This window comes from Eretmochelys imbricata, chromosome 9 (genome assembly GCF_965152235.1).
Source record: "Eretmochelys imbricata isolate rEreImb1 chromosome 9, rEreImb1.hap1, whole genome shotgun sequence".
NCBI lineage: Eukaryota > Metazoa > Chordata > Testudines > Cheloniidae > Eretmochelys > Eretmochelys imbricata.
The window spans coordinates 49,180,901-49,208,358 of record NC_135580.1 but is presented as its reverse complement, the minus strand read 5'-3'; the positions used below and the strand labels follow the sequence as shown (position 1 = coordinate 49,208,358).

Genomic DNA, 27,458 nt, shown 5'->3' with positions numbered 1-27,458 from the left:
GGACAACCTCAGCTACTGGTAATAGTTAGGGTTTGACCTAAAGTAGTTCCTAAAGGAACAAAGGGAAAGTATGAGGAGGAGTAGAACTGTATGTGAAAAGAAGTGGCTGAGATTGTTGACAAAGAGTAGCTTTACTTGGATCTCCTCAGTTATTAGAGCAGTCATCTTTTTCCCTTCTGGGGAGGATGGAATGTGACCCCTTGACAAAGAGAACAGATGAAAGGAGGGAAGAGAGTATTCCTTCAGAGTGAAGGTCATTGCTCCCACCTTCCCACTGTATTGCTTGCTATTGCTCACATTCTCTTCAAGATTCTCCTGTGTCGTCCTCAGCAGCTCACCAATTCTCCTTTATCCTCCCCACTTCCACCTATCACTCTCTCTAGTCCTCTGTTTCTTCTACCTGTCTCTATTATCCACTTTTCTTTTCACTTCTACTTTTCTCCTTCTCCCATATAGATTTCAGCCTGCAAGTCTATAAGAAGTTCGCAATATCAGATCTAATATTCCAAAAAGAGAAGCTGCAAGGCTCTTCTACTGAGTCATGCTGCTGTCAGATGTGGAAATTGGGCAGAAAAATGCAGAGTAATTTTCACTGACCTAATGAAAGAGCACTTAATTGCAGCCAGAAAATAAGAGGGGTTTGAAGTCTCTCTCAGGAGAGGGAATCATGGGCAGGGACAGAAGGGAACTGCTGGGAGAAACACTGGGAGCATGCCAAACTTAGGAGCAAGCCTAACCTCAGATGTATGTTGTGTTGTGGTTTAAGTTAACCAAGACAAACCCCAAGAAGGTGGTGACTTTTGGACACTAACCTAAGCCTCAACTACCCTAGAGAGATCAATTGTAAAACTGACTGGGAGGGGAAAAAAAAAAATCAAATCTAGATGAGAATTGAGAATTTTTAAGGACATTTTACTAAATACAAATCCCGTAAGCATTTAAGAATGCTGCATCAGTTTAAAAAAATCCTGGTTCGATGAAGTGAAAGCAACAATAAAAAATACAAAGATAATCTATAACACGTGGAAAAAACAGGAAGTTGATAACAATGAATATAAATCAGAATTAAACAGACATTACAGAAAGTTGGTTTAGATTATCATAATGACCTCTTCTGGCCACAGACTCTATGAAAGTATCAAAAGAAAAATCTATGGCCAGCTAAGTTAAGGATAATAAAAAGATTTTAAAAAAATATATTAGGAACAAAAGGAATTGTAATAACGGTTTAGGTTCATAACTAAATGAAGAGGGTAAATTATCAATAATGATAAAGACAAGGCAGAAGCATTCAATAAATATTTCTGTTCTCCATTTCGAAATAAGCTGGATGATGTATTCATATACTAGGATGATTAAATACTTTCTATTCCAACCATAACCATAAGAAGGATGTTAAACAGCGTCTACTAAAGATAAAATATGTAGGGTCAGCAGGACTGGATAATTTGCACTCAAGAGTTTTAAAAGAGTTGGCTGAGACGCAATTTCACCCACTTGTGTTAGAAAGCTAATGACAGCCAACTCACTTGGACTAGCATAAAAGAGCCCTAGTATGGATGCAAAAGCAAACCTTACAGTCATTCAAGATGGGTACTGTAGACACACTGAAAATCAGCATAAAACAATTAACTGCTACATACAACCAGTTGAACTCTCTAGCGTAGACCAGGACTCAGCATGTGCCCAGGGTTGGCAGAAAAGGAGGGGGTTCTAACCTTACAAGGTCGATGACAGGGGGGAAGAGGAGCTACTCTCTTCTTGGCTGAGGAAACGTTAAGAACATCACATATTTACCTACCTTTCTCACTGGATCGCGTAAGTAACAATCAATGATTTTGTCATAGAGATGCTCCCGTTCATACATAAACTCACAAATTTGATAGCTGAAATAAAGAAAGTTTTCCATGTTAGAAAGACTCCGCTCTTTGACACCAGATAAGAAATAGAGTATAGAATGTCCATCTCACTCTCAGCTCTGAGGCAGCAGAAAACAATTACACAGCCCAGACATGAGGGGATAAATATGTAACTTATAAATAATAATATAATATGGGCATTAGAAGTATAATTCTAATTATTAATGAAGTGTCCTGTCTAAATCCTGGAGGAATATTTCCCTGCTGCCTTTGTGAGTGGAAGAGATGCTGCCCCTAGAAACCTGCTCATTATCTCCAATCATTTGTGATGGAACTGAATGGTTATCCTGGGCTGTTGGTTAGAAACCAAGACAGAAAACTGAGGATTCAGGGAAAACAGCTGTATTACAGGGATGATCAGCTGCATTTTGTTTCTGCACTGCTACTTCATAGAATCATAGAATATCAGGGTTGGAAGGGACCCCTGAAGGTCATCTAGTCCAACCCCCTTCAGACAGGTTTGGCACCCCTCAAGTAAACCAATTACTTGGTAACAATCTGAGTTTTCCCCTTCAAAAAGTGTCTTATTGGTCAGAGAATAAAGAATTCTTTCAGGACTGTCTTCTGCCATTTTTCACAGATTCATAGATTAAGTCCAGAAGAGACTATTATGAACATTTAGTCTGACCTCCTTCCTAGTCAGAGACTCTCACTCAGTAATTGCTGCATCAAGTACAGAACCTTCTAGCTGAGCAAGTGCAGATCTTTTAGGAAGAGAAGTCCAATCTTGATTAAAAACTGTAAATAATGGAGAATCCACCTCATCATTCTGGGTAAGTTGTTCCCACGGTTAAGTACTAACACTGTTGAGAGCCCCAGGTTTTTCGCAAATCAGACCACCACAAAAACAAAACACAAGATAAAACAAAATACAATGAAAAACTCTCATCACAGCAATGACTCCTACCCTGTGGGCTGGGCCTCAGCTTCCCACTCCAGGCGTTGCAACCTGCTGCACAGGGTCACAATATTACTCATGTTTGGCCTGGCTGCCTCTCCATCATCATGGCAGAAGGGCAGCCAGTCCAAACCTGAGCGGCACTGCAACCCTGTACATCAGGTCGCAATGTCAGCTGTGGGAAGCCAGGCCTACCTCTGCAGGGTGAATACTGGGCAGGCTCAATCAGCAAACTCCTGCCTGGGGACAGGACCCAGCACCCCCATGTGGACAAAATGGATAAAATTAAACACAAAATTCCTGAAAAATAAAATGAAAAACTATAAAAAACAACAAAATGTCATAGGGTTCTGAGATTTGCATTGTATTTCTAGGTGAATTTGTGTAGCTTCAAAACAAGTTTTCAGCAAAAGTGCTCCCAAACAATGAGACACCTGTTTACACAGCAGAAAATGCAATTTTTGGGAACCAACTTTAACAACAACAACATAGGATCCCAAGAATCAGTGGAGCCTGTGATGCTGCACCCCGTAATGCTTTATGAAAATAGGCTTATGAAAGTAAATATGACATAACTGGAATATGTTTTATGCTAGATATGCCACGTAACATATCTCTGCAAAGGTTATGATCTACTGGATATATTCATCCTATTTGTATGCATGTATCATTTTTGTATTTGAAGTTATGAATATTAGCTATGTACTTGTTTAATTTTAAGTAGCCTCAGTGAAGCAGTTGGTCAGCTTCCTGAGAAAAGACTATTCTCAGTAAGTGCCCAATCAAGAAACACTTAAGCTAACAATGAACTTGGAGATGCCAATCCACACCTGAGCTTTCCCAGGAATGTGGCCTGGCTGGTAAGGAACTCAATCATTCATGGACATGTGACTTGCCCATGTGACTCCAAAACTCCATCTTGGAGCTGGATTCTGGATAGGAAAAAGGGGGGGGGGGTCTCCACCCACAAGAGAAAGTCTATTTAGGCCCCTGGGAGACTCCTCCATTTTGTCTTCAGCTGGCTCAAGAGATATCCTTTGGGGGTGGAGAAGCTACCTGAAAGAAACTGGAACAAAGGACAGTAACCACAGGGGTGTGAGTGATTGCTGGACCCAGACTAGAAGGAGACTAGTCTGTATAAGCAGCTTACTGGAACATCTCTGAGGGTGAGGTTTCATCTATAATCATTTTCTTACTGTATTAGGTTTAGACTTGCATGGTTTATTTTATTTTGTTTGGTAATTTACTTTGTTCTGCCTGTTATCACTTAGAACCACTTAAATCCTACTTTTTGTATTTAATAAAATCACTTTTTACTTATTAATTAACCCAGAGTATGTATTAATACCTGGGGGAGAGGGGCAAACAGCTGTGCATCTCTCTCCATCAGTGTTATAGAGGGCAAACAATTTATGAGTGTACCCTGTATCAGCTTTATACAGGGTAAAATGGATTTATTTGGGGTTTGGACCCCATTGGGAGCTGGGCACCTGAGTGTTGGAGACAGGAACACTTCTTAAGCTGTTTTCAGTTAAGCCTGCAGCTTTTGAGAGACATGGTTCAGACCTGGGGCTGTGGTTGTAGCAGGCAAGCATGTCTGGCACAACCAGGCAGGGTTCTGAAGTCCCACGCTGCCAGGGAAAACGGGCTCAGGGGTAGTCTCAGCACATCAATTGGCAGTCCCAAGGGAGTTTCTGTGACCCAACCTGTCACAGAGCCTGTCAGTCTTCTTCTCCAACTCTCATCCATTCTTTCCCCATTTGGCTCATGATAAGCTCCACTGAATGAGGCACTGCCATGCTTCAGCTGTTCTTCCCCATCACAAGACTGTGGTCCAACCTTCATCCCACCTGCCTCCCTCCAACATGAAAGTCTTACTGTAGGATAAATGGGCAACCCAGTGATGGGTAGCAAAGGAGTGTGCTGGTTTTTATTTTCAAAATACAGCCAACTCTAGACTAAACATGTTGTCTGAGGAATGCATAGTGGAGTGTGGCATATGAAGTGCTGCTACTGTTGGTCGGCTTTCATATCTAACATTGAGTTTTGTTTCCAAAGCCAGGAAGAAATTACGTAAAAACAGTGTCCAAACTGAAGCAAGCATGGTCTGTGTGCCAGGCCTCAAGCCTGCTGATGGACTCCCGTCAATATGCCTTTACAGCAGACTATGATAGAGGAACTGCACTGGTACAGCTTCCTGACTGATCTCTTCCAGACAAGGGAAGATGATCAGGAATACATGTGGATTCCCAGAGCTATCAACTGTTTTACAATGCTGCTAACCACATGGTGTCACTGATGTATTTGCAGGCCTTACCAGGGACTGACAACATTGCTTGAGTGACCTGTTCTGAGTGCTACTGAAAGGCAGAACTGAGCACTTGCTTGTCTTCATTAAACAGATGCCACCCACCTTTATATTTCCAATGCTTCTGTCCTTCCTAGTATGGGGAAAAAGAGCTCACCATGTCTGAGGTTGCGGCTTGGATGCCTATTTGTTGGCTGAACCCAAACAAGACTGAGAATACTTTCAGGAGGGGTAAAGTTGCCAAAGGAAATGGTGGAAATTCTCAGCACCTCTGAAAGATTGGTTTATGTCTGCTGTTTGATTTTAGGGTTGGCAACCCGAGGGCTGATCTGAATCCCCAGATACAATACAGACCAGTTTACGCGTGAATCCGCTTAATGCGCGGTAGCACCATGCCTCCCAGTGCTACCTATTTAACACGCAAGACTTGTTAACACGTGGTACAGGAACTTGCTATGTAGCACTACATATTTGCTCACTAACTCACTGACATAGAAATCAACAGGAAGAGTGGAGCGGAAATGTTTTGTACGTCTTTACCGATATTGGTAAAGACGTATCGCGCACGCTTAGTCATTGTCATGCTAGAGAGATATATAATATATAGTAGTTATATAGTAATATATATACACTACATTAGAAAATTTTAACCGTAGGCCTAATGTAATGGTCGAAGGCAAGAATCAGCATTCCTACACTGTAGAAGAAAAGTGAGAAAATAGCAGAGAAACCCAGGCCAAAGTTTCAAAAGATACTGGGACTGCCAAATCTACTCTCCAAAGATGGCTAAAAAATGAATCTAAACTGAATGGCTTTGTACAAAATATTGATTCTGCTGTGGGGCTTAAGCGAAAACATGTGCGCTATTCAGCAAAACCCACAATAAACAAAGCCATGTGCACGTGGTTTGCTCACGAAAGGCTGAAAGGAATGCTGCTAAGTGGGCCAATTCTTCAAGCCCAAGCAACAAAATTTGGAAATTTAATGGGGGATGAATCATTCCAAGCCAGCAAGGGGTTTATAAGTCGTTTTTAAAAGTGTCATGGCACACCGCAGGTATCGATTTCTGGAGAAAGCCGATCAGCCAACGTATTGGCCACAAATGCATTTCCCACCAAGTTAAAATCTATTTTACAAATGAAGACTACCACGAAGAACATCTTTATAATTGTGATGGAAAAAAATTCGAGCCAGAAAGAGCAGAAATTAATGGCTTTTTTTCTAAGTGAATCATAAGACACTTCTTTCAGCATGGCCCTCCTAACCCACGGTCCATTAACACATGGTCGTGACGGCTTGACTCCCAACATCTGTGCGTAAATGGGTCTGTACTGTACTTGTAAATTCCTTTAGGATGTGGACCCCCCCCCCATCCTCCATAGTCACCCATCATTACATTACAGTCATTACAATATGCCCTACATAGACCAGGTGAAACCTGACTATTTTACTTTCCATGATGGAATCAAATTCAAAGCTAGTCAAGTTTCACATGATTTGGGGTTCCACTCTGGAAGGTTCATACAGCTCTGCAGAAAGTACTGCTAAGAAGAACTGAAAACAATCAGGATGACATTAAATACAAATGGACTGAGAGAGATTAGATACAAACTGATAATAAGGAAATAAAAGTGAATATGTTTGGGGGAAAGAAATCCAAGCACAGCTGCAGAACAGCAGTGAGATACTTGGAATGACTACATATCTTCAGTGATGATTAGAATGGCTGAGAGAGCTACAGGAGGACTTTTAAAAACCAGGTAATATACACTGTAAAACCAAAAAAGCTTACAATTCAGCTTTTTCTGCCATAGGGATGAGACGATTCTCTTCAAATTGTACTATCCCTCCAGCTTGCAGTAGTTCTAAAAGGACCTGAAGAGATATTCAATAATTATTATTTGTTTTGTGGTAGTATTACAGCCTCAGATCAAACAAAGATTGTACCTGTCTGAAAGAGCTTGCAACCTAAAACCAAATATTACTGTTGGGTTTTAGTTTACTTTCAGTTCTCCATCAATCTGAAGGTCACATTTCCCAAGGATTTTCCTGATGGTGCTATCAAACACAAGACAAGTACAGGAAAATGGGTGACCTTCTCTGCCAGTGATACCCTAGCAACAGGGAGCAGGAGTTACGAAGGAAATTCAATGACAGAGAAAATCAAGTAGCCTGGATCTTCCCAATTAATTAACTTAATGTCAGAGAAGGTGATAAGACACGACCCACCAGGGAGAGGGAGAACTTGCTGCAAGGATGATAAAGGAAAATAATTAAGAGGCTACAAATTGGAAAACTAATTATTAAACAAAAGCAACTAAACTTAGGCCTTGTCTAAGTGAGACAGCTGCATTGATTTTACTTCAACTGGCTTTTAAATATTTGCATATTTTGTCCTGGTTTTAAGTGGGAACATTTTCATTTTCTACTCCAACTCCAGCTCTCCCATAGCATCAGTTATTCTTCTACAGAGATAGGCAGGCTATACATGTCAGGAAAAAGACAACATTTAGGTACATGTAAGACCTAGTGAGACTGAAGCATAAATAGGAATTGAAGTAAAACACTTGAGACCAGATATCGCAGTGGTAGCAGCGTGGGGGGAATGCATTGTCCCAGCTAAACCTAGACAAATGCCACGTTAACTCCATGTGCGTCATACTTTCTGCAGGAGTCTAGATTACAAGATTCCTGATGGCCCTGGTTCATTTGGGGACAGGAGAAAGGTTCTCTCTCTTTAAGGGGCTGTTTCAGACCCCAGTAGTTGGGATCTATAGTACCCACCTCCAGGCCCTGTTATGCCACTGCTCCTGGCTGTGCCCTGCTCTGCCCTCCTTTCCCACCCCCCATCTCCCAATGAAAGCTTCCATTTTGGTACATTAGCTCCAATACAGCCTGTGGTCACTCATTCTCTGTCTTCTGACCAGTTTAACCCTCCTCTAGAGATTGGTAATTCCTAGCACTTCTTTTTTTGATCAGTTTGTCTCTTACACATAGTGAAATACATCTCTAAAGATTGCTACCTGCTGTCTCTCTGAGTGTCGGGAATCGTCATCAGGGCTGCATAGAAATTCAAGGACCTGGTCAAGGAGAAAGATGACTATTTTCATTATATATTAAAAAAAACAATGAGGAGTCCTTGTAGCACCTTAGAGACTAACGAATGTATTTGGGCATAAACTTTCATGGGCTAAAACCCACTTCATCAGATGCATGGAGTGAAAAATACAGAAAGCAGTATACACACACACAGCACATGAAAAGATGGGAGTTGTCTTACCAAGTTTGGCGGGGGGGGGGGGGGGGGGCAGTGCTAACAAGGCCAATTCAATTAAGGTGGAAGTAGCCTATTCTCAACAGTTGACAAGAAGGGGTGAATATCAAGAGAGGGAAAATTACTTTTGTAGTGCTAAGGAGGCCAATCCAATGAAGGTGGACATTGGCCGTTTCCAACAGTTGACGAGAAGGTGAGAGTATCAGCAGAGGGAAAATTACTTTTTATAGTCACCCATTCACTTTCAGATGTTTGTGGAGCCTTACTCTAAGGCTCTGAGGCCTTTCATTAAATACGCTATTATCCATTAGTATAACCCCTATAGACTTGCCTGCTCTAGGGTTTGTATGCACTGGTACACCAATTGGTGCAAACCCCTAGTAAGGTACAGCATACCCTGGTTTCAGACTGTATGGAAACATGCTGTGTATTAAACCATTCCTTATACAAATCCATATATATTATACTTAATTGATACATGCTTAAATCAGGTAATCTGTTGAGCCCTTTATTCTGGCACCCCACAGTTAGTGGCATGACTATACTGTTCTCAGGGAGACGGTTGCAGCCAGTGTCAAAAGATTAACATTTTGGTTCTCTCCTTCCCAACACCCGCACTTTCCCCAAACACACAAAATCTATAGGAAACAGATGGAAGCCTGCCTTTCCATGGCAAGGAAAGACTCCAGGGTCTGAGGAAAAATAAAAGTTAAAGAGACACTATAACATTGTTACTGCACACTGTCTTCACCTCAGGAGATATGTGGAGGGGTCAGAAGCAGAAGTTTCTCCCATATCTCACATAATTACATAAATCACAGCAGGCTGAAATAAGAACAAGTATTTAAAACATTGGCACTTTTGTGCTGCCTTCTCCGTGTTGTTTCTGAAATCACAACCACTGAGCCCCCAAACCAGTATCCCACCTATTATGTGGCAGGTAACCGATCTTTAGTACACCTGAGCCTACAGTGCAATTTTCAATTTATTTGTGGAACCTGCATGTCAGAGACCTCCATATATAGCTGAGGTTTCCTCAGTGACAATGGAACATTTACCTGGTCAAAAAGCGTCCTGTTTACAAACAGCGTATTGTTGGGTTTAGCGAGCTGCCGGGCAAGAAAAGTAAAAAGACAGCCAACTTGTGATGGGGTGAAATCAGAATTTTCCACCATAACCTTGTGAACGAGAGAAAAAACAAACATGATTTATCCATTATGCAGTCACCTTTGAAACACACAAAACAAGACGCCACAGCATGACACACTAGAAGTTACACTAGCTGTACCAGAGTGAACTCTGAGGTGTTTAGAGAGCAGCACAGCATCTTACAGACTTTCCAAGTTGTGGCATCACAACTCTGCTTAGTGATCAAGCCTGCTACTTCCTTACGTGCCCATTCAACATAATGTACTTCTGTCGTGAAGATTGTGAATGAAACTAACAGTCACCCTGTGGGGTATTCGTTCCTGCATGGTTTTAAAAAGTAGCTTTGGCTCCCATTTCAGATTAGCTCAGATGTCCCAGTTAGAAAGCAAGTGCATGACTAGCAACATAAGAGAAAGCTGGAAAAAAGGCACAAGTGCCTGGAACAGAGGGAGTACAGGGGAAGCCAGGTGGGGCTGCACTTAGATACCCAAGCAACTATATGCATCTCTCTATGGCTGGGTAAGAGGATTCCTGAATTAACAAGGAAGGCATACTCAGACATGGTTACCTGAAGAGATGAAGTGCATGACTGCCTACACTCACTACTATGGTAGAGGCACCTGACTGAATGGAGACAGGGTTGTGCTTGTGCTTCCAAGAGTGTGAATTTGCACACATGCTCTGGTACTTTAAGGACTCTCAATAAAGGGAAGTCTGAACAAGCTTAGCTGTCTGGAGCCCTGGAATAAAAAGGGGATATTTGTGCCTAGACTTCACTGTCTGGGGAGGGGACTCCTACAGGAAAATCTGTGGCTATGTTCTGGGAAATAAGTTACTGAATGAACAGGAGGGTCTCATTGCCTGTGCATGTGTACAATGGGGTGCTGTTCCCAAGCATGAATGCCTGTGAAGCAGCAGAATTAAGAGGAGCAAGTTTTTAGCCATGCTCAGTATCTAAGGAGCCCCCAGGCCAAAAGTTTCCAACTTGAGTACTTAGAGCCTATAAATTGCAGCCCTTCAGGGAGACTTAAGGAGAAAAAAAATCATTTGATTATGAATTAAGAGACCGATTCTGGGGTGCAGTCCAAACCAGTGAGGGGTTGTCTCACTAACTGCCCTGTAATCCTGGGTGCTTCCCAATGCTTTGCTCTTGTAGCTCCCAACCTGGGCTGCTCACAACCTGCCTACCAGCATGCAGGTCACACCTGAATGTCTGTGCATTCACGGCTGCAGAACCTGGTCCAGCAGCTGTGATCCCAGCAGCCTGCCAATAACACATCAGTCACACACTGACTTCCAACAGCCTCGGTTACAACCAGAGAGATGACCCCAACACACTCCAGTCCTGAATTTCCCCCAAATGTCCCTCAAGTGCCCAGCCCTCTCCTGGACAGGTCCTTTGCTCCTGTAAACAGACAAAACCCACATCACAGCTTATTAATTTAACGGGGGTAAATACACTCTTCTCTTTAAGCATAGCACTGAGTTAGTTTATAGTAAAATAAAACAAATTTGTTAGCATCACCTAACCTATGTCCTATTGCTAAGTAAAAGGGAGAAAGTTAGACAGTGTTATAAGGAAGTAAAAATGAAACCTGAATCTAAAAGTTTAGAACTTAATCTAGCAAAATACAGGCTTTGCTCAACATAATCTTTGTGCAAGAAAGAAACTATTACAATAGTGCGTACGTGTGAATATAGGGGTGCTTAGTGTCAGAGTTTCCCGAGCTGTACTATATGATTGTTAAACTGAGGTGTTTGAATCAGCCTCACCAATACAGGAGGAAGGAGGCGTTGCCTCCCCAACTGCCTTCCACTTCTTCCTAGCAGCCCCCAAGCAGCTCTGGTGAGCCAGGAGCATTCTGCACAGCTGTTTTGCCTTTCTTGTTGCAGCTGCTCAACAGCTCCCACACTGGCTGTTTGCTGAATCAGAGAAGGGGGGGAACCAACACTGATTGCTCCATTGCCAACTTCTGTGCTGAGTTTTGGGAGTCCCAAAGAGAGCACTTAGCAAAGGATGGCTCCCCACCCTACGCAGCCACCAAGGGCAGCCCAGCAAAAGGGGCGTCTGTCTTCATGAACAAGGTCAGCTCCCAGACTACTGCACTGGGCAGCACAGCATGGGTAGGAGGTGATCAGCCCTTCGTGGAGAAGGAAGTGGTTCAGGACTATTTAGAAAAGCTGGACGTGCACAAGTCCATGGGGCTGGATGCGCTGCATCCGAGAGTGCTACAGGAGTTGGCGGATGTGATTGCAGAGCCATTGGCCATTATCTTTGAAAACTCATGGCGATCAGGGAAGGTCCCAGACAACTGGAAAAAGGCTAATGTAGTGCCCATCTTTAAAAAAAAGAAGGAGGAGGATCCGGGGAACTACAGGCCAGTCAGCTTCACCTCAGTCCCTGGAAAAATCATGGAGCAGATCCTCAAGGAATCAATTCTGAAGCACTTAGAGGAGAGGAAAGTGATCAGGAACAGTCAGCATGGATTCACCAAGGGCAAGTCATGCCTGACTAATCTAATTGCCTTCTATGATGAGATAATTGGCTCTGTGGATGAGGGGAAAGCAGTGGACGTGTTATTCCCTGACTTTAGCAAAGCTTTTGACATGGTCTCCCACAGTATTCTTGATTGGGGGTTGGAACACATGGATTTATGAGGAGAGGTTGAAGGAACTGGGATTATTTAGTCTGAGGAAGAGAAGAATGAGGGGGGATTTGATAGCTTCTTTCAACTACCTGAAAGGGAGTTCCAAAGAGGATTGATCTAGACTGTTCTCAGTGGTAGCAGATGACAGAACGAGGAGTTATGGTCTCAAGTTGCAGTGGGGAAGGTTTAGATTGGATATTAGGAAAAACTTTTTCACTAGGAGGGTGGTGAAGAACTGGAATGCATTACCTAGGGAGGTGGTGGAAGCTCCTTCCTTGGAAGTTTTTAAGGTCAGGCTTGACAAAGCCCTGGCTGGGATGATTTAGTTGGGGATTGGTCCTGCTTTGAGCAGGGGGTTGGACTAGATGACCTCCTGAGGTCCCTTCCAACCCTGATATTCTATGATTCTCTAAGAGGAGAAGCTGAGAAACAACAAGTCTTAGGGCTAACGTATGCCAGTTGGCAATGGTCCTCCAGGGACCATATGCCAGCCGAGGACAGCCAGAGGGCAGCATGCAGCACCCCCTGCCCCTCCATACCTCTGCACAGGAGGAAGGCATGTGAGCTATACCTGCTCCATGCTTACTGGGGATAAGGAAACTTGTTCCCTGTGTGTCAGCTGAGCAACACAAATGGAGCAGAACATGGAAGAGAACATGTGTCAAAGATTCATGAGGAAGTCAGTTGATTCTTGATTGACTCTTTGTGTCTGAGTTAGGACAACAGGCAACTCCCTCACACTGTGGGAGGCCCCTTGACCTTGATGAAATGTATTTTGCTTTCAGGCTGAACACCACTGCCCTATATTAAAAGAAAGGTTGCCTGGGCATGTTCGATTGTTTGGGGGAGCTCTGAATGACAGAAGGAGCCTATGCCTGCTCACATCTTTCTCTGGCCCCAAAAGACAACAGAGAGCCACCCTGACGCTCCTGAATGGGGATTCTTGCCCCTGCTTGGGTAGGAATGCACAGATGAATAATGGGAGGGTGACTATGCCTATGCTTGGGTGTCTGGACTCAACCATGCTCAAGCTTTGGTGCCTGGGAGAAAACACTGGATGAAGCAGGACACTCACTTTAGCATTAAGATAGTCTGAAGAACCCAGGATAAAGGATCAGTCCATAAAGGTCATCTTAACCACTGTAAGGTAGATAGGGGCCAGTAATGATGTTAATCATGGAACAGCACCATGTTATGTTTCAAGGGTAAACCCATATCATCTGCTTTTCCTTATGTTTCATTATCTATAAAAGGATTTGTGGAGGTTCCTGTATGAAATAAAATAACTAAAATATTCCTCTAGTCAAATAAACTAGATCACTAAAAGGGACCTTTCCTCTTTCACAAATTCACAAGGAATCTGTGCTAGTTGTTTCTCAAGCTGAGGACTCATGTTATGTAAAACATAAAAAAAGCTTTTGTTTGCTGAACTTGAGTTAGTATTAATAAATACTGAGTCTAGTATTAATAAATACTTATCAGTATCACCTCCGCAACAGATTTTCCACTCCGATTCTGCCACCTACACACTGGATGTGATCATGGTCTCTAAAATTGTTATCACTAATGCACTGGCAGCAGATACATTCAAAAGAAAAAGGTCAATAAAAATTCAAACAACAAAAAACACATTTGCTATTGTCTGCCTGTCCACAGCTGGCAGCAACATTGTTCTGAACTCACCAGTGCAGCACAGTAGCAACAGCTTGCAAGGCAGTGCAAACATTGGCCTGTACCCACTAAAGCACAGAAGCCGCCTACTGTAGTTAGTAGGAGGGGAGGATTTAAAGAAGGTTTTTACTCCCAGCCCTCTCCCCATATCTTTTCAAAGAAGCTTGGGCAGAAATTCACATTTCATTCTCAAACAGATGAGCCTTTTTGCTGTCACTAGAATACATACAAAATATGTGGAGGAGATATCCATGTGCTAAAAACATTTATCACATACCTATGGCCTCATCGTCTACCCACTCATCCATCTTCAGAGGTTCTAGTCTGCATTCCAACTCCCTGAGCAATCTCAAACAGCCAGCACTTACAACCCGCACGATAACAGACTCTGGTTTAGAGAGCTCACACTCCTGTGGCATGAGTGGATGTGGGAAGAAAGAGCTGGAGAAGGAATGGCCACCACATGTGCTCTCTTGACTTTTTCTTTTGCTGACATGTGATTGCATTAGGAAGATTTTTTTGAGGGAACCATATAAATGATGCATCAGATTTGTTTATTTATTGGAAGCCAGTAGGGGAGTACTAAGGAAACTGCTCCCCACAGGGGGGAGGAGAGGAGGGGAAAGAGGTACTTGGAACGTTGGTCCTGCTTGCTAAAAGGGTATGTCTTCTGGAAGTAGCTGTGATAACAAATTTCAGAGTAGCAGCCATGTTAGTCTGTATTTGCAAAAACCACAAGTACTCCTTTTCTTTTTGTGGTAACAAAGACCTTCTTCCCATTATCTGTAGTTAGGGGAACATTTTCAATTCTCTAATAAAATTTGGCAATTCTTCAGACAGTTAAAACCTGTGAAAAAATTTGTGACTTGTTGCCCAAAGATTCATGAGGAAGTCAGTTGATTCTTGATTGAATCTTTGTGTCTGAGTTAGGGCTACAGGCAATTCCCTCACACTGCGGGAGGCCCCAGACACCCGTGTGTGCTGTGAGTTCTATATACTCAATGCCGGATTAAGCTGTTTTTTGAATGGAAGAATGACAGAATGCCAGGGTCACAGAGATGGAACAGAACAAGTTTAACTTGCAATTCTTACAGTTGCCTGTTGAGGGGCTCTGACTATTCCTGTTCTGCCAGGCAAGGGAGGTGCGAGGCAGGGATTCTCCTCCTGCATATTTTCTCTCAAATTCAATCAAGTTACAGGAAAGGAGATCTGTTATATGAAGTATTCTGAGAGAATCTCCTAAAGCTTCTATTCTCCAGCAAGCATGAGGGGCTTAACCTGTACAGTCCTTTGGAGGCAGAGAAATCCAACTTGACCCTGGAGGCAGGACTGAGGCACTGTCACTATGACTGCCCTTCGAAACTTTACCTCCAATTGTCTCATGACACATGGCAAACCCTTTTAGTGAAGATTGGTGGATGTGACTCAGTCTTGAGAGTCAACAGTTCTAATCCTTTCATTTCAATGAACCATTTAATTAGTGAAAGAACTAAATTTAAGATCAAAGGATTTAAAAGCTGTGGGAACACTGGAACCTTTGGATATACATAAAAATAGCCCTCCTGGCCGGCTCTGCCACTATTCTCCTAATTTGCCTTTCCTTCTCTCCCTGGATAAGCAGCTATTTACCTTCTCTCCATACCTGCCAAAAGCACAAAAGCAGCTCCCATCCTGAGTGACTGGCACAGCAATAGATAACATGCTGCCTAGCCACTTGCCTCACAGGGGTCTCTTCGTGTCACTGTTTCTGCTTCACTGCATTCTCTTTTGCTCCAGTTCCAGTCCCTCCCAACCACTGTTCCTCTCCTCCCAAAGACGGACATGGCTCTAGCTCTCACAAAAATTATTTACATGATTTATATGAAATAGCTCATCCCCTACACTACTGAAAACACTTAGGCTGATGTTCTGTCCACTAGCAAGAAAGATTTCCGTCCAAAACATGTTAATAATGTGAATGTTTACAACAGCAGATATACCCAGAGTACCTCAGTCAAATGATGCCTCAGTTAAGGAACCATCGAAAAAGGAGTTTACACACTTGTAACTGGAGGTTCTTAGAGATGTGTGGTCCCTATCTGTATTATCCATGTGTCCAGAGCCAGAAAATTCGAAAATAGTGTAAGTTGGTCCACGCCTGTGCCCTAGCTCACCTTGTGCCTCCATCCAAGGGGATAAAGGGCAGGGCAGATCAGACCGTCTGCCTGTCCAGTTCCTTCTCTACCATTAAGAATCAGTTAAGATCCAAAGCAGAGATGATGGAGGGTGGAAAGTGGAATACAGATAGGGATCACACATCTCTAAGAACTTCCAGTTATAGGTAAGTAACCTCCGCTTCTTCTTTGGGTGATGGTCCCTATTGTATTCCACTATGAGTGACTGACAAGCAGTACCTAAGTAGGAGAGTGTGAGGAGGTAGATGATAGTGCTGAGCGGAGTACTGCGATCCCAAAGGCAGCATCAGCAGAAAAGCCCTGTATCAGGGCAAAATATCTTGCAAACGTGTGAACGGAGATTGGTTTTTCCAATCGTGTGAACGGAGATTGGTTTGGTTTACGCCTGATTGGTTTTGTTCTGTGCAGGTAAAAGGCCAAGGCCCGCCGTACATCAAGTATCAAGGATTGGAGTCTTCGTTCCTCTGCAAAAGTGTGGGGTTTAGGGAAGAACATAAGTGAGTGAATCAATTGGTTAAAGTGAAATTCAGAAACTACTTTAGGGGTGAATTTGGTGTGTAGATGAAAAGAAACCTTATATCCTTATGGAATATAGTGTACAGAGAACCTGCCATCATCGCTCCAAGTTGGCCAACCCTTCTAGCTGAGGTGATGGCTACAAGGAAAGTGACCTTCGTGTAAAGGATACACAAGGAGCAAGATGCTGAAGGGTAAAAGGGGAGACTTGTGAATACTGAAAAAAACTAGGCAGCGGTCCCACTGGGGAGTAAGCATCTGAATAGATGGGAATGTTCTTACTCAGGCCTTTCCAGAATCTATTGGTCAGTGGATGTGCAAAGACCAAGTGGCCCTGGTAAGGTGGATGGTATGCACTGATTGCCACCAAGTGGACTCACAAGAAGCAGTTGGGCAAACCTGAGGTCTTCAAAGATAGGATATAGGCCAAGACGAGAGGAATAGTTATAGTTTCTGGGAAACTGCTTCTGATGTGTCCAAGAAAATTGCTTCCATTTAGCTAGTTAATATTTTCTAGTAGAGTCCTTTCTACTATCAGAGAAGATGTCTCGTATAGCTGTGGAACATGCATGTTCTAAGGATGACGCCCATCCAAATACCAAGCACTGAGGTGGTATGGACACAGATCGGGTGCCCGATCTTGCCATTCCACTGGGTCAGGAGCTTGGAAAACACTGGGAAGATGATTGGTGGTAAGGGTGACATACATAGAAAGTTGGGAAACCAGAACTGTCTGGGCCAGTAGGGGGTGAACAAGATGACCCATGCTCTATCGTGCCAGATTTTGGATAAAACTCGAGGCAGGAGGGCTAGCAGAGGGAAGGCATAATTGAGCTGGTCTGACCAAGAATAAGCAGAGCACCATTTTGGGCGTGGCAACCTATGGCTTCGCTGGAGCAATGTGGGGTGCATTTGCCGTTTGAGAGGTGAGCAGATCCCTAGTTGGGGTCCCCCATAGAGTGAAAATATTGCGCAGTATCAAGTCATGCAGCTCCTGCTCGTTGTTGACTGTGCAATGCCTGCTGAGGGAGTCTGCAAGCACACTTTTTGTTTCCCCAATAGCTAGACTGCTGATAGTGTAGCGGCAATCAAATCACCCTAGTTCCACAAACTGACTGTGTCTGCCCACAGGGAGGCGGATCTCACACTTCCCTGTTTGTTGATGTAGGAGACAGTCGTAATGTTGTCTGACATTATAAGGATGTGGTGAATGTGGATGAATGGAAGACAGGACTTGCATGCCTTCTGGACTTCTTACAGCCCCAGGATATTGATGTGCATACTGGACTCTCGAGATGTTGAGGTACATTGTGCTGCACAGCTGTTCATGTCGGCTCCCCACCTGAATATGGATGCATCTAATGATGGTCCTGTCCAGAGAGGGAAAGAGAAAGTGGATGAGCACGCATACCGACGAGGATTTGTCCACCATAGCACGGAAGACACTATGCTGGCCAGAACTGTTACCATGAGATTCATGGAATGGCGGTTTGGAGAGTATACTGACTGCAGCCACGTTTGAAGGCAACAAAGGTGGAGTTTTGCAAACAGGGTGATGTAGGTGCATGAGGTCATATGACCTAAGAGAGACAGACATGACTCAATCAGTACTCAAGAGTTGTTTGTGATGTGAACTATGATATGGTTCATGGCTTCATTAATGAAGAGCTATTCTGTTGGGTCCAGATGCATGGAGGAATGGAGGATATCCAAGAGTTTCTGATGGGAGTTGTGGATCTCTTCAAGAGGAATCTGAAGCTCTCCAGAAACTCTGCAAAGGTGGTCTTGGAACTCTCGGAAGTAACTGCGGGGGTGGGGGAGAGAAGAGAAGGAGATATAGAACTCACCGCTTCATTTGGGGATGAAGATGGCAGTCTTACTGGTTTCAGCCGAACCACCAGATCCGGAGCATGTTCCTCCTTCTCCCCAAGATCTGAGCTTCCCCTTAGAGGGGAGGCAAGGGGTGACTCCCTCGAATATTGGATCAACTCCTCAAGGGGGGTTTCTGGTCCCCATGCCCCAATATAGCCAGTAAGAGGGTTTAATAGGCCAACAGACTAACAGCTCAGACTTAGATGGGGTGGAGGCTGGTCCCAAACCAGCGCAGGTCTTTTGGGCGGTGGAAGACACGTAGGGTAAGGAAAGAAAGTTTCATTGGGTGGTTTGGAATCTCCCAATGAGAAGGCTGATCCCAGTTCCGGTGGCAGTACCTTTGGTGCCATTGGAGGGGAGATGTATTCTGAGTATGGGATGGGTGATGACTGCTAGAAGGAGTTTGATTCCCTCAGAAGTGATGCTATCTCCTTAGAGATGGAGGGGCCCAATGGAGGAGAGGATTCTGCATCCAGGAGAGTGAAAATGTCCTGTGGGGCAGCAACAGATTCAGATCTTCTTGGTGTGATAAGGGTTCTATTTGTTCGAGCCACCAAAGCCAGCCAGGACAGCAGTATCTGGAGCTGACAGTAATCTGACTTCATCACTGCCAGCAGACTGGACCTGCTTTGTTTGCCATTCAGGATACCGTGTAAGGCCATCGTAGTTACGGAGGGTTTAGACTTGGGAAATTGAGACTGCTTATGGAGAGACTTATTATATAACCTTTTACTGCTTGTGTGATGCTCTCTCAAATAAACTGCTGTGCATTGAGCAAATTGAATCCAAATTTTCACTGACACCAGTAACAATCTGCCCAGCTGTGGGCCATTAAAGATCCATTTCAACAACTACTTTCAAATTCTCCAGCTCCGGATGCATGATGCATAACCCACAGTGGAATACAACAAGGGGCATCACTCGAAGAAAAGCTTGAATTCCCAGGTGATGCTCTCAGAGATGCCTTAATGTCTATCTGCCAAGGTGCCTTGCTAACAAGCAGCTGTAGTTTCAATTTTTCAGTTATCATTAAATACTTACATTGGACTCCAGTGCAGGACACGTGACTCTCTAGTCAATCTCTGGTTAAATGAGTTTACATACTTTGTGCAGTGCCTTTCTTCCCGAATTACATACATGCAGTACAGCAATGAAATAGATGCTGCTGGCATGGAGGTGAGCAATGGCCATTTTTGGCCAAGGATAGTGGGATAATTCTGTTTCCCCAATGAAAACTGCCATGAACAGACGCAAGTTGGAGGATAAAGGAAAAATTAGGAAGTGCTTTGCTATGGCCTCCAATGGGAAGGACCTCCAATTAATAATCCCTCAGTAACTTATCAGCTGAGGGGCTGGGAAGGATCCACTCATCCTTTGCCAACTTTGCTCACTCTTGAATCCACCCCGGCAAAGGGTTCTTTAATCCTGATGCAGGACAAAAAGGACCTTAGTGTTTCACCTTGGAGGCACCTTGGAAATACAGTCTCTTTTGAAATTTCTAGAAGTTTTCATGCTGACACTTATCTGCCTCTGACTACAAGATGAGGAGGCACAGTTCTAAGCCATTCTTAAAAGGGCTGCTCTCCTATTTTGATCCCAACAGTATTGAAGAAACACTGGGTCTTCAAGACCCAACTGGGGGAAAATTAGGTCAAATTTGTGGTGGCCCAGCCCTTACTTCTTGTTTAAGAGACAGGGCTCAGGACAATGTCTGCATCAAGAAACAACAGGAATCCCAAATTAAGGACCCTGCTTGTGAAACTGAGTTAGAGAGCAAGGGCTTGGGGAAAGGGATGTACTGCTGATATCTGCTAAGATGAACTGTGGAACTAAGCAAAGGAAGATGGGCACCTAGAGTCCAATTTGCTAGTTTGGGGTTCAGTAGGGAAATGGAAAGGGTCCTTTCTCTGCTTCTCTTTTAAGGAGCCAGCTTGGAGGCTGAAAGGATACTCACATTTTGCTATTATTGGGGAGCGTGGGACATAGTCTTCTTGCAGTGACGTTGGAAATACAGAAGATGTCTGCGACTAGATGTACAAAGCAGCCCTGACAAAAAACACACCTAGAGTAGCTCCTGCTCACAGCCCGGTCTACCTCCTTCCCCAACTGAAGGATGCTTTCCTCCCCATCCATGATACTCCCCCCAAAACTGCCCTTGCTGTGTGCTATTTTAGGCATTTACTACAACTACGTAGGTATTTCGAAAACTGAACAGTACCTAAGCCTAGAGCTCTGGCTACAGATATTTTTTAAAAGTGAAAAAATAAATACTATATTCGTGCTTTGCCCTGTAACTCAGACTCCTGAGCTGAACTGAGCCTAAACTATGTTCTGACTGGATGGGAGTTTACTCCTGCTTCAAAATATTAAAACATAAAACTTCGCATTGAACTGCCTTTTTTGTCTTATTTGTATGGCTTGCAAATTTTAGAATAAAATCTACATATTGTAAATTGTACACATGATTATATATTTATTCATAATAGCCCCAATTTATTTATTTTAGATTCCAGATGGTAGTATTTAAGGAATCTAATTTATCTATAACAATGAGATCTTTGGGCAAGAGGCCCTATTATACACAGTGTTGGGGGAAAGCTAGCTGGGTGCAGGGTTTTGAGAAGGAACAAAATCCCAGGAAACAAGATTTTTCAGTCAAAAAACCAAATCTCTGCCATGATATATAAAACAGTGCTTCTCCTCCAAGGTCTCAGATGCAAACAAACACTCATGACAAGCAGGTACCACAGCAGGAACTATACACACTTTATTGATGGGCAAGCTGTGCATCAGATGGGTCGAGTGATCTCCTGAAAGTTACACAATAAGGCACTGACAGAAATGGAAAGGGAACTCATAAGACCTGTTAATCAGTCCTCTGTTCTAACCCTAACTCTACAGTACACTGCCTTTTGAAGTGACTTTGTGAATAATACCGTCTAAATGAAACTCAAAGGGTTAATTTTTTACACGCATTCACCTTTAGCAGGATGTCCACAATTCTTTGTTGATACTCCACTGCTTGCTTGTCATTCTTAAAGTCTTCAAAAGTCTGCATTAGAGAAGAGAATTTGTTCCGCAGTATTCTTTGGCAACTTGGGAAGAAGCTTTTCAATGTTATTCCCATAAACAAAAGCAAGTATGAGCAAGAGGGTTTGTTAAAAGGGTGACAAAGGTACTTTCACACTCCTTGTAAGCATGTTACTTTATCACTATCTTTCAGGAGCCAAATGTCCCCTTGTTTTCTTTTGTTGGCCTGTTTAACTGATTCTAAGGCACTTGATACTTTGGTGATAGAACAGACAGACTGATTAGATAAGACAAGTATAGTGGGAAGGGAAAGAAGTGAACGCAAGAGAAAATATGAATAAAGAAAATGTTAATATTAAAACATTCTCCTGTTGAAGCACAAGCCTGAGAGTTTGTTATTTTTATCCCACCTGCAATTTTAGCAGTGGCTTGATAAGAGAATGGCTAGCCCAGTGCACACACCAGAGTCAGATTTTAAAGCCAAAAGGAACCATCACGGTCATCTATTCCAACCTCCTTTACAATACAGGCCAGAGAATGTCACCAACGGTACATCTACTCAGAAGTTAAACACCCGCAGCTGCCCTGGGTCAGCTGACTCAGGCTTGTTGGGTTCAAGTTGCAGGGCTGTAAAACTGCTGTGTAGAATGTCTGGGCTCAGTCTGGAGCCTGAGCTCTGGGACCTCGGGAGTGGGAAGGGTCCCAGAACCCAGGCTCCAGCCCAAGCCTAAACATCTACACAGCAATTTTTAGCCTCACAGCCCAAGTCAGCTGACCCAGCCCAACCCCGGCTGTGCCGCGGGTCTTTTATTCCAGTGTAGATGTACCCCAAATGGTTCCTGCATCAAGCCAATAACCTCTGCTTTAGCTAGTGTATGTCTTTTAGAAAGACATAACTTGAGATTGTGCAACGATAGATGAATACAGGAGCTAGCTCCCCCCAACCCTTCGCTGAACTTGAATTGCCTCTTACCAGTGCAAGAACGTTAAGGAACTCTCTGGTATCAAAGTGCAGCAGCGTACGAACATACGGGTAGACTTCTTCATCTGCAGATGCCTCAGCTGAGTGGAGACGGATAAGAAATTCAAACACCTGCAACGAATATTTACACAAATTTTGATAATTTCCCACTATTACTCCCATTGTCACTGGTTGAATACCTGAAGAAAGAGTTCTAAACTCTTCTAAGCACAAAAATACAAGTTAATAGAACCATTTCTACTTGAGTGTCTTAAATAGTATAGGATGAACGTACAGCACAGTATTCTGGTATTGAGCTCCATACACCATTGTGAAAGTTTACCTTGTTGCATAAACTCAACAAGCAAGTAGTATCACTATACATAAAGCAGTTTGGTTTAAAATATCACATGATTTCTTAAAAGCTCTTACACAACTGCATTATTTTACTGCAGCTCAGTTGCATAAGCAGAGATCCTCTCTGTATGCTCCCCTACTGATGAATTCAGGCCAGGAGCAAAAATGATTACAGCCAACTTTTTAAGACCTGGGTATCTAACTTTAGGCACTTGGACCCATATTTAGACATCTAAATAAGTGGCATGGTGCAGATCCCCACTGAAGTTTATGTGAGCTGAAGGTGCTCAGCACCTCAAAGTTCAGGCCACTTATTCAGATGCCTCACTTAGGGCACCTATATACGAATTTTTTTTCTGAAACATTTTTAACTTCAAAGTACCATCATATACAACGCAATTTTGCCTAAAATCAATGGTGAACGCTGGTATGGCATAGGCCAGACACGAAGCTATAAGTTACAAGCTGAAACACACCATGAACCTTATAGGACAAAGAAGTCCCACTTACATAGCAATTTACATCTTCAGAGAGATGTACAAACACTAACCTTCATGATCTCCTGTCAGTAGGCAAATTGGTATTATTTCCACTTTATAGATATGAAGTCTGGGTAACAGACAAGTGAAATGACCTGGCCTAGTTCACACAACAAATCTGCAGAAAAATCTGAGAGACTTTCAGTCGTGTGCCTCTAGAACCGGCCAATGAGCACAGTAATCTCAGCAAACTGCATTTTAGTATTAGAAAATATCTGACTTGGGAATTTCTTTTCTGGATCCCTTCATAGCAGTTGGAGGCAAGTCAGATCTTTAAGAGGACAAAACTATTCAGATTTGCAGCAGAATCTTTCAACCAGAACAAATGTCTAAGAAAAAAAAACTTAGACACTGCCAAGGCTGTTGGACATGAAGGAGCCAAGAATGGAGAAGTACCTGAGAATCGACTCTCCCATTCACATCCAACAGTCCAAATACTGGGGAATTCAAGGCAGTAACAGTCATTCCAAGCAGGGAGGGAGGAATAACAACAATGTACATTTAATTACAACTAGTGGTTTGAGACATGGAGAGTTTACAGAGACACTACTTCCTGCAGTATCTTACCAAATGTCAGACTGATTGAAAGGTTGAGGGGTGAAGAGCAGATAGCTGCTCTATAAAATCTGTTTGGCCTCCAAGAAGGAAATCTGCAAAGGCACAAGATTCACAAGTGAAGCAGATGTCTGAAGGTGATGAGATACTCAGTTGGGCCTCATGCAAGACTGCACTATGAACTGCGGTAACATATCTCGGGATGAGCTTCTAAACCCAAAGAAATCCCACTCTGAAGAAAAGGCAATGCCTTATTTTTCCTGCTTTTTGTATACATTTTCTTGTCAATCCAACAGTGGTACAACTTCAGCCAGTCAGTTATACAGTAGAACCTCTGTTTCAAACACCTTGGGAATGGAGATTATTCATAACTCTGAACAAAACATTATGGTTGTTCTTTCAAAAATTTACAACTGAACATTAACTTAATACAGTTTTGAAACCTTACTTTGCATAAGAAAAATGCTGCTTTCCCGTTTTTCAGTAGTTTATGTTTAACACAGTACTGTACTGTATTTGCTTTTTTGGGGGGCGGGAGGGGGCGTTCTTTGCTGCTGCCTGATTGTTTACTTCCGGTTCCAAATGAGGTGTGTGGTTGACTGGTCAGTTCATAATTCTGATGTTCACAACTCTGAGGTTCTACTGTATACCCAGTAGGTGGACCCTTTCTTAGCTCCAAGGTGGTGTCCACAACCTTGGCTGAGTAGCCTAGAGTAATGATCGGTGTTTCTCAGATCCCAGGCTGCTAAATGAAGGCCCAGATTGGGGTGAAATATCAGACCCTGAAAAAGAAAGCCCTCTTGTACTAGAAGTATCCACAATGTATCAAGTTTCAAGAACCACAGTCATTGAGGCCAATCAAGAGCTATCAGAAGAACTCTGGAAGAGAGCACAGCTAGGGGACACTGACCCTCATTGCTGCTTTTCTGGAGACTGAGGTACTGGCTATGCTGGACCATGCTACTGGCTGTGCTGGACCATGTTGCTGCTGTGCTAATTTAGATGCTGAGCTAGGACACGGAACTCCTGAGGATTGTTGGGGAAGAATGCCTGAGTCTGTCATGAATGGTAGAGAGAAAAAGTGTTATTTACCCCTTCACATAACACAAGAACTAGGGGTCACCCAATGAAAGTAATAGGCAGCAGGTTTAAAACAAACAAAAGGAAATACTTCTCCACATTATGCACAGTCAGCCTGTGGAACTCATTGCCAAGGGATGTTGTAAAGGCCAAGAGTATAACTGAGTTAAAAAAGGATTTTATGTAAATTCATGGAGGATAGTCCATCAGTGGCTATTAGCCAAGATGGTCACAGTCAACCCCATGCTCTGGGTGTTCCTAAGCCTTTGACTGCCAGAAGCTGGGACTGGACAACAGGAGATAGATCACTCAAAAACGCCCTGTTCCGTTCATTCCTCCTGAAGCATTTGGCATCAGCCACTGTCAGAAGACAGGACACTGGGCTAGATGGACCATTGGTCTGACCCAGTATGGTCGTTCTTATGTAGCTTGATGCCTGCCACAGCAACTGCGGCACACCTGGCTTGCACATCCGTTGGGAGGTTGGTCCTGGCATCCTGAAACACTGTCAGTGATCTAGCCTGCCTTAACACACCAGAGCAGTTTGGCTCATTTTTGTAGCAATCTGGCTTGCTCCTAACACCTGCTCCATGTTTTCTGCTTTGACAAGTAGGCACGACAAGGGAAGCAGCAAGCACAGTCCCTCAGAAAATACCTTGTGTTCACATACTCTAGATCCAAAATGATAAAATCTGAAAAGACCAAATTGCAAAGTTAGTTAGGGAAGTAAAACTGACCAGAAACGCAGAAAAAAGTCCCTCAGCTCAGCAAAGGACTGGCCTGCCTCTAAGTGCTATGGAGAGAGGAGTAACAGTGTACAAATTGCTGGGTGACAAAGGAGAAAGATACACTAGGCTGGGCAAGGTCTTGAAGAGGCAGATACAGCATTTGGAGGGGATGCTAAAGGTGAAGGGAAAACCAGTGGAGGTACTGAAGGAGAAAGGTGCAGCAGCGGGATTACTAAACAGCAGAGTTTAAAAGGCAAATATGAGCATTGGGGGAATCAGGAAGAGGTAGCTGCAACGGTTAAGGCAAAAGAGGCCTTGAATATGAGCCAAAGTTTTAGCCACAGAGATACCGAGGAAGGGATGCTGAAGGTCGTACTGCCAAGGCCTTTAATGTACCTATTTCTGTAGCCGAGAGTTTGTCTACTTGGATGAAAAGCCCACAGAAGTGCTGAGTAGCTAGTGTGCACCAGCTAACTTCCCCTGCAGACAATCTCACTGAGCACTAGGAGTGCCTTTGTCTACATTAGCTTTATACACTTTGGAAGTGTACTAAGATAAACTGCCCTAAATGCGCAGTAAGAGCCTCCACACAGAAAGTTAGTGTGGAGTAGCTAGCATGCTTTATATCCACACCCTAGTTTACTGTGCACTAAATCCCCCACGTAGATAAGTCCTGAATGACTTTGTCCCTACTGTTGTCAATAAAGTACTATTCAGGAGCACTACAATCATTCACTACTTCTGAATGCATGGCTACCCATACATTGCACCTCACTTCAAGTGTCCTAAGAGGTCAGCTATAATGAAAGCTCAAAACCTAGAACTTTTCCATCTTTAATTTCCGTAGTCCTATGCTGCCTAATGTCACAAAGTCTGTCTAGAGACTAGACTGAGGACTGCATGTTTTCCCATTTCTCAAGGAAGCAAGAGAAATATTAAGCTTGATGTCAGCCTTTTTACAAACACCTGTGTGATAATCCATGGTGGGTTATAAACTCACAGGGCTGCAGATGCCCGAGTTGCAGTAGTTTTCTGTCATACACCTACCCAGTAGATAAAAATTACTTAAGACAAGGTGATCCTTCATCTCTTATCAACAGTCCTGCAATACCTGCTTCATTCCCTATGATGAACAGTGTCCATCCAAATTAATACTCACCTGGTTTTTAACCAAGGGTACCAGATCTTCAGGAATATCACCCAATGGATAAGCACGACCTGCTAAGCAGCAGCTGTGGGACAAGGAAAGAAACCAGTTACTACAAAGCATTGACCTAGTACCTCCCAATCCTAAACAGATTGGAACAGTGCCTTCTCCCCCACCCCCTGCCCATTTTGGAGCTGCCTACTCTTCAATATGCATTTTAAAAAAATCAGTTCTTCATATCAAAGCACAAAACTGGATAAACATGTATCCTTAACAGTGCTATTACCACAAGGGAATCCCAGTTTTCTGCATAAACATAACCAATCAGTGTTGAACTGTGGCACAGGGAACAGGAGGTGGCATGGGGACTTTCAGAGAGGAAACACACTATTTTTCATATATGTATCTTTTGGACAGCATTTGGAACAACACCAAGTCTCCTCTTTTCAGATTCATTAGAATCTTGGATGTGGCTTGCTCAGATTCAAGAAGTAGAGACTGGATATTAACCACTTGTGATGGGGTGTTCACCCACACAAGGCCCAGAAGGGTTAAAATGGCCAGGTGGGCCAATTAACTCCACAGGCTGCACCTGGAGAAGCCAGGAAGCAGGGAATTGACTAGAAGCACAC

The 27,458-nt window shown here is 43.4% G+C and overlaps 1 protein-coding gene across 3 annotated transcripts in view; it reads right to left on the bottom strand.

Moving 5' to 3' along the window:
• VPS8 (VPS8 subunit of CORVET complex) overlaps positions 1–27,458 on the bottom strand; it is a 229,822-nt gene that overhangs the window by 98,531 nt on the left and 103,833 nt on the right. For all 3 annotated transcript variants that reach the window (XM_077825651.1, XM_077825653.1, XM_077825652.1), the window contains exons 25-31: positions 26,839–26,911; positions 22,433–22,552; positions 21,410–21,481; positions 9,458–9,577; positions 8,149–8,205; positions 6,918–7,000; positions 1,802–1,886 (exon numbers count right to left, since the gene is read on the bottom strand). In XM_077825651.1, coding sequence (XP_077681777.1) covers positions 1,802–1,886; positions 6,918–7,000; positions 8,149–8,205; positions 9,458–9,577; positions 21,410–21,481; positions 22,433–22,552; positions 26,839–26,911 — 610 coding nt within the window. The remainder of the gene's footprint in view (positions 1–1,801; positions 1,887–6,917; positions 7,001–8,148; positions 8,206–9,457; positions 9,578–21,409; positions 21,482–22,432; positions 22,553–26,838; positions 26,912–27,458) is intronic.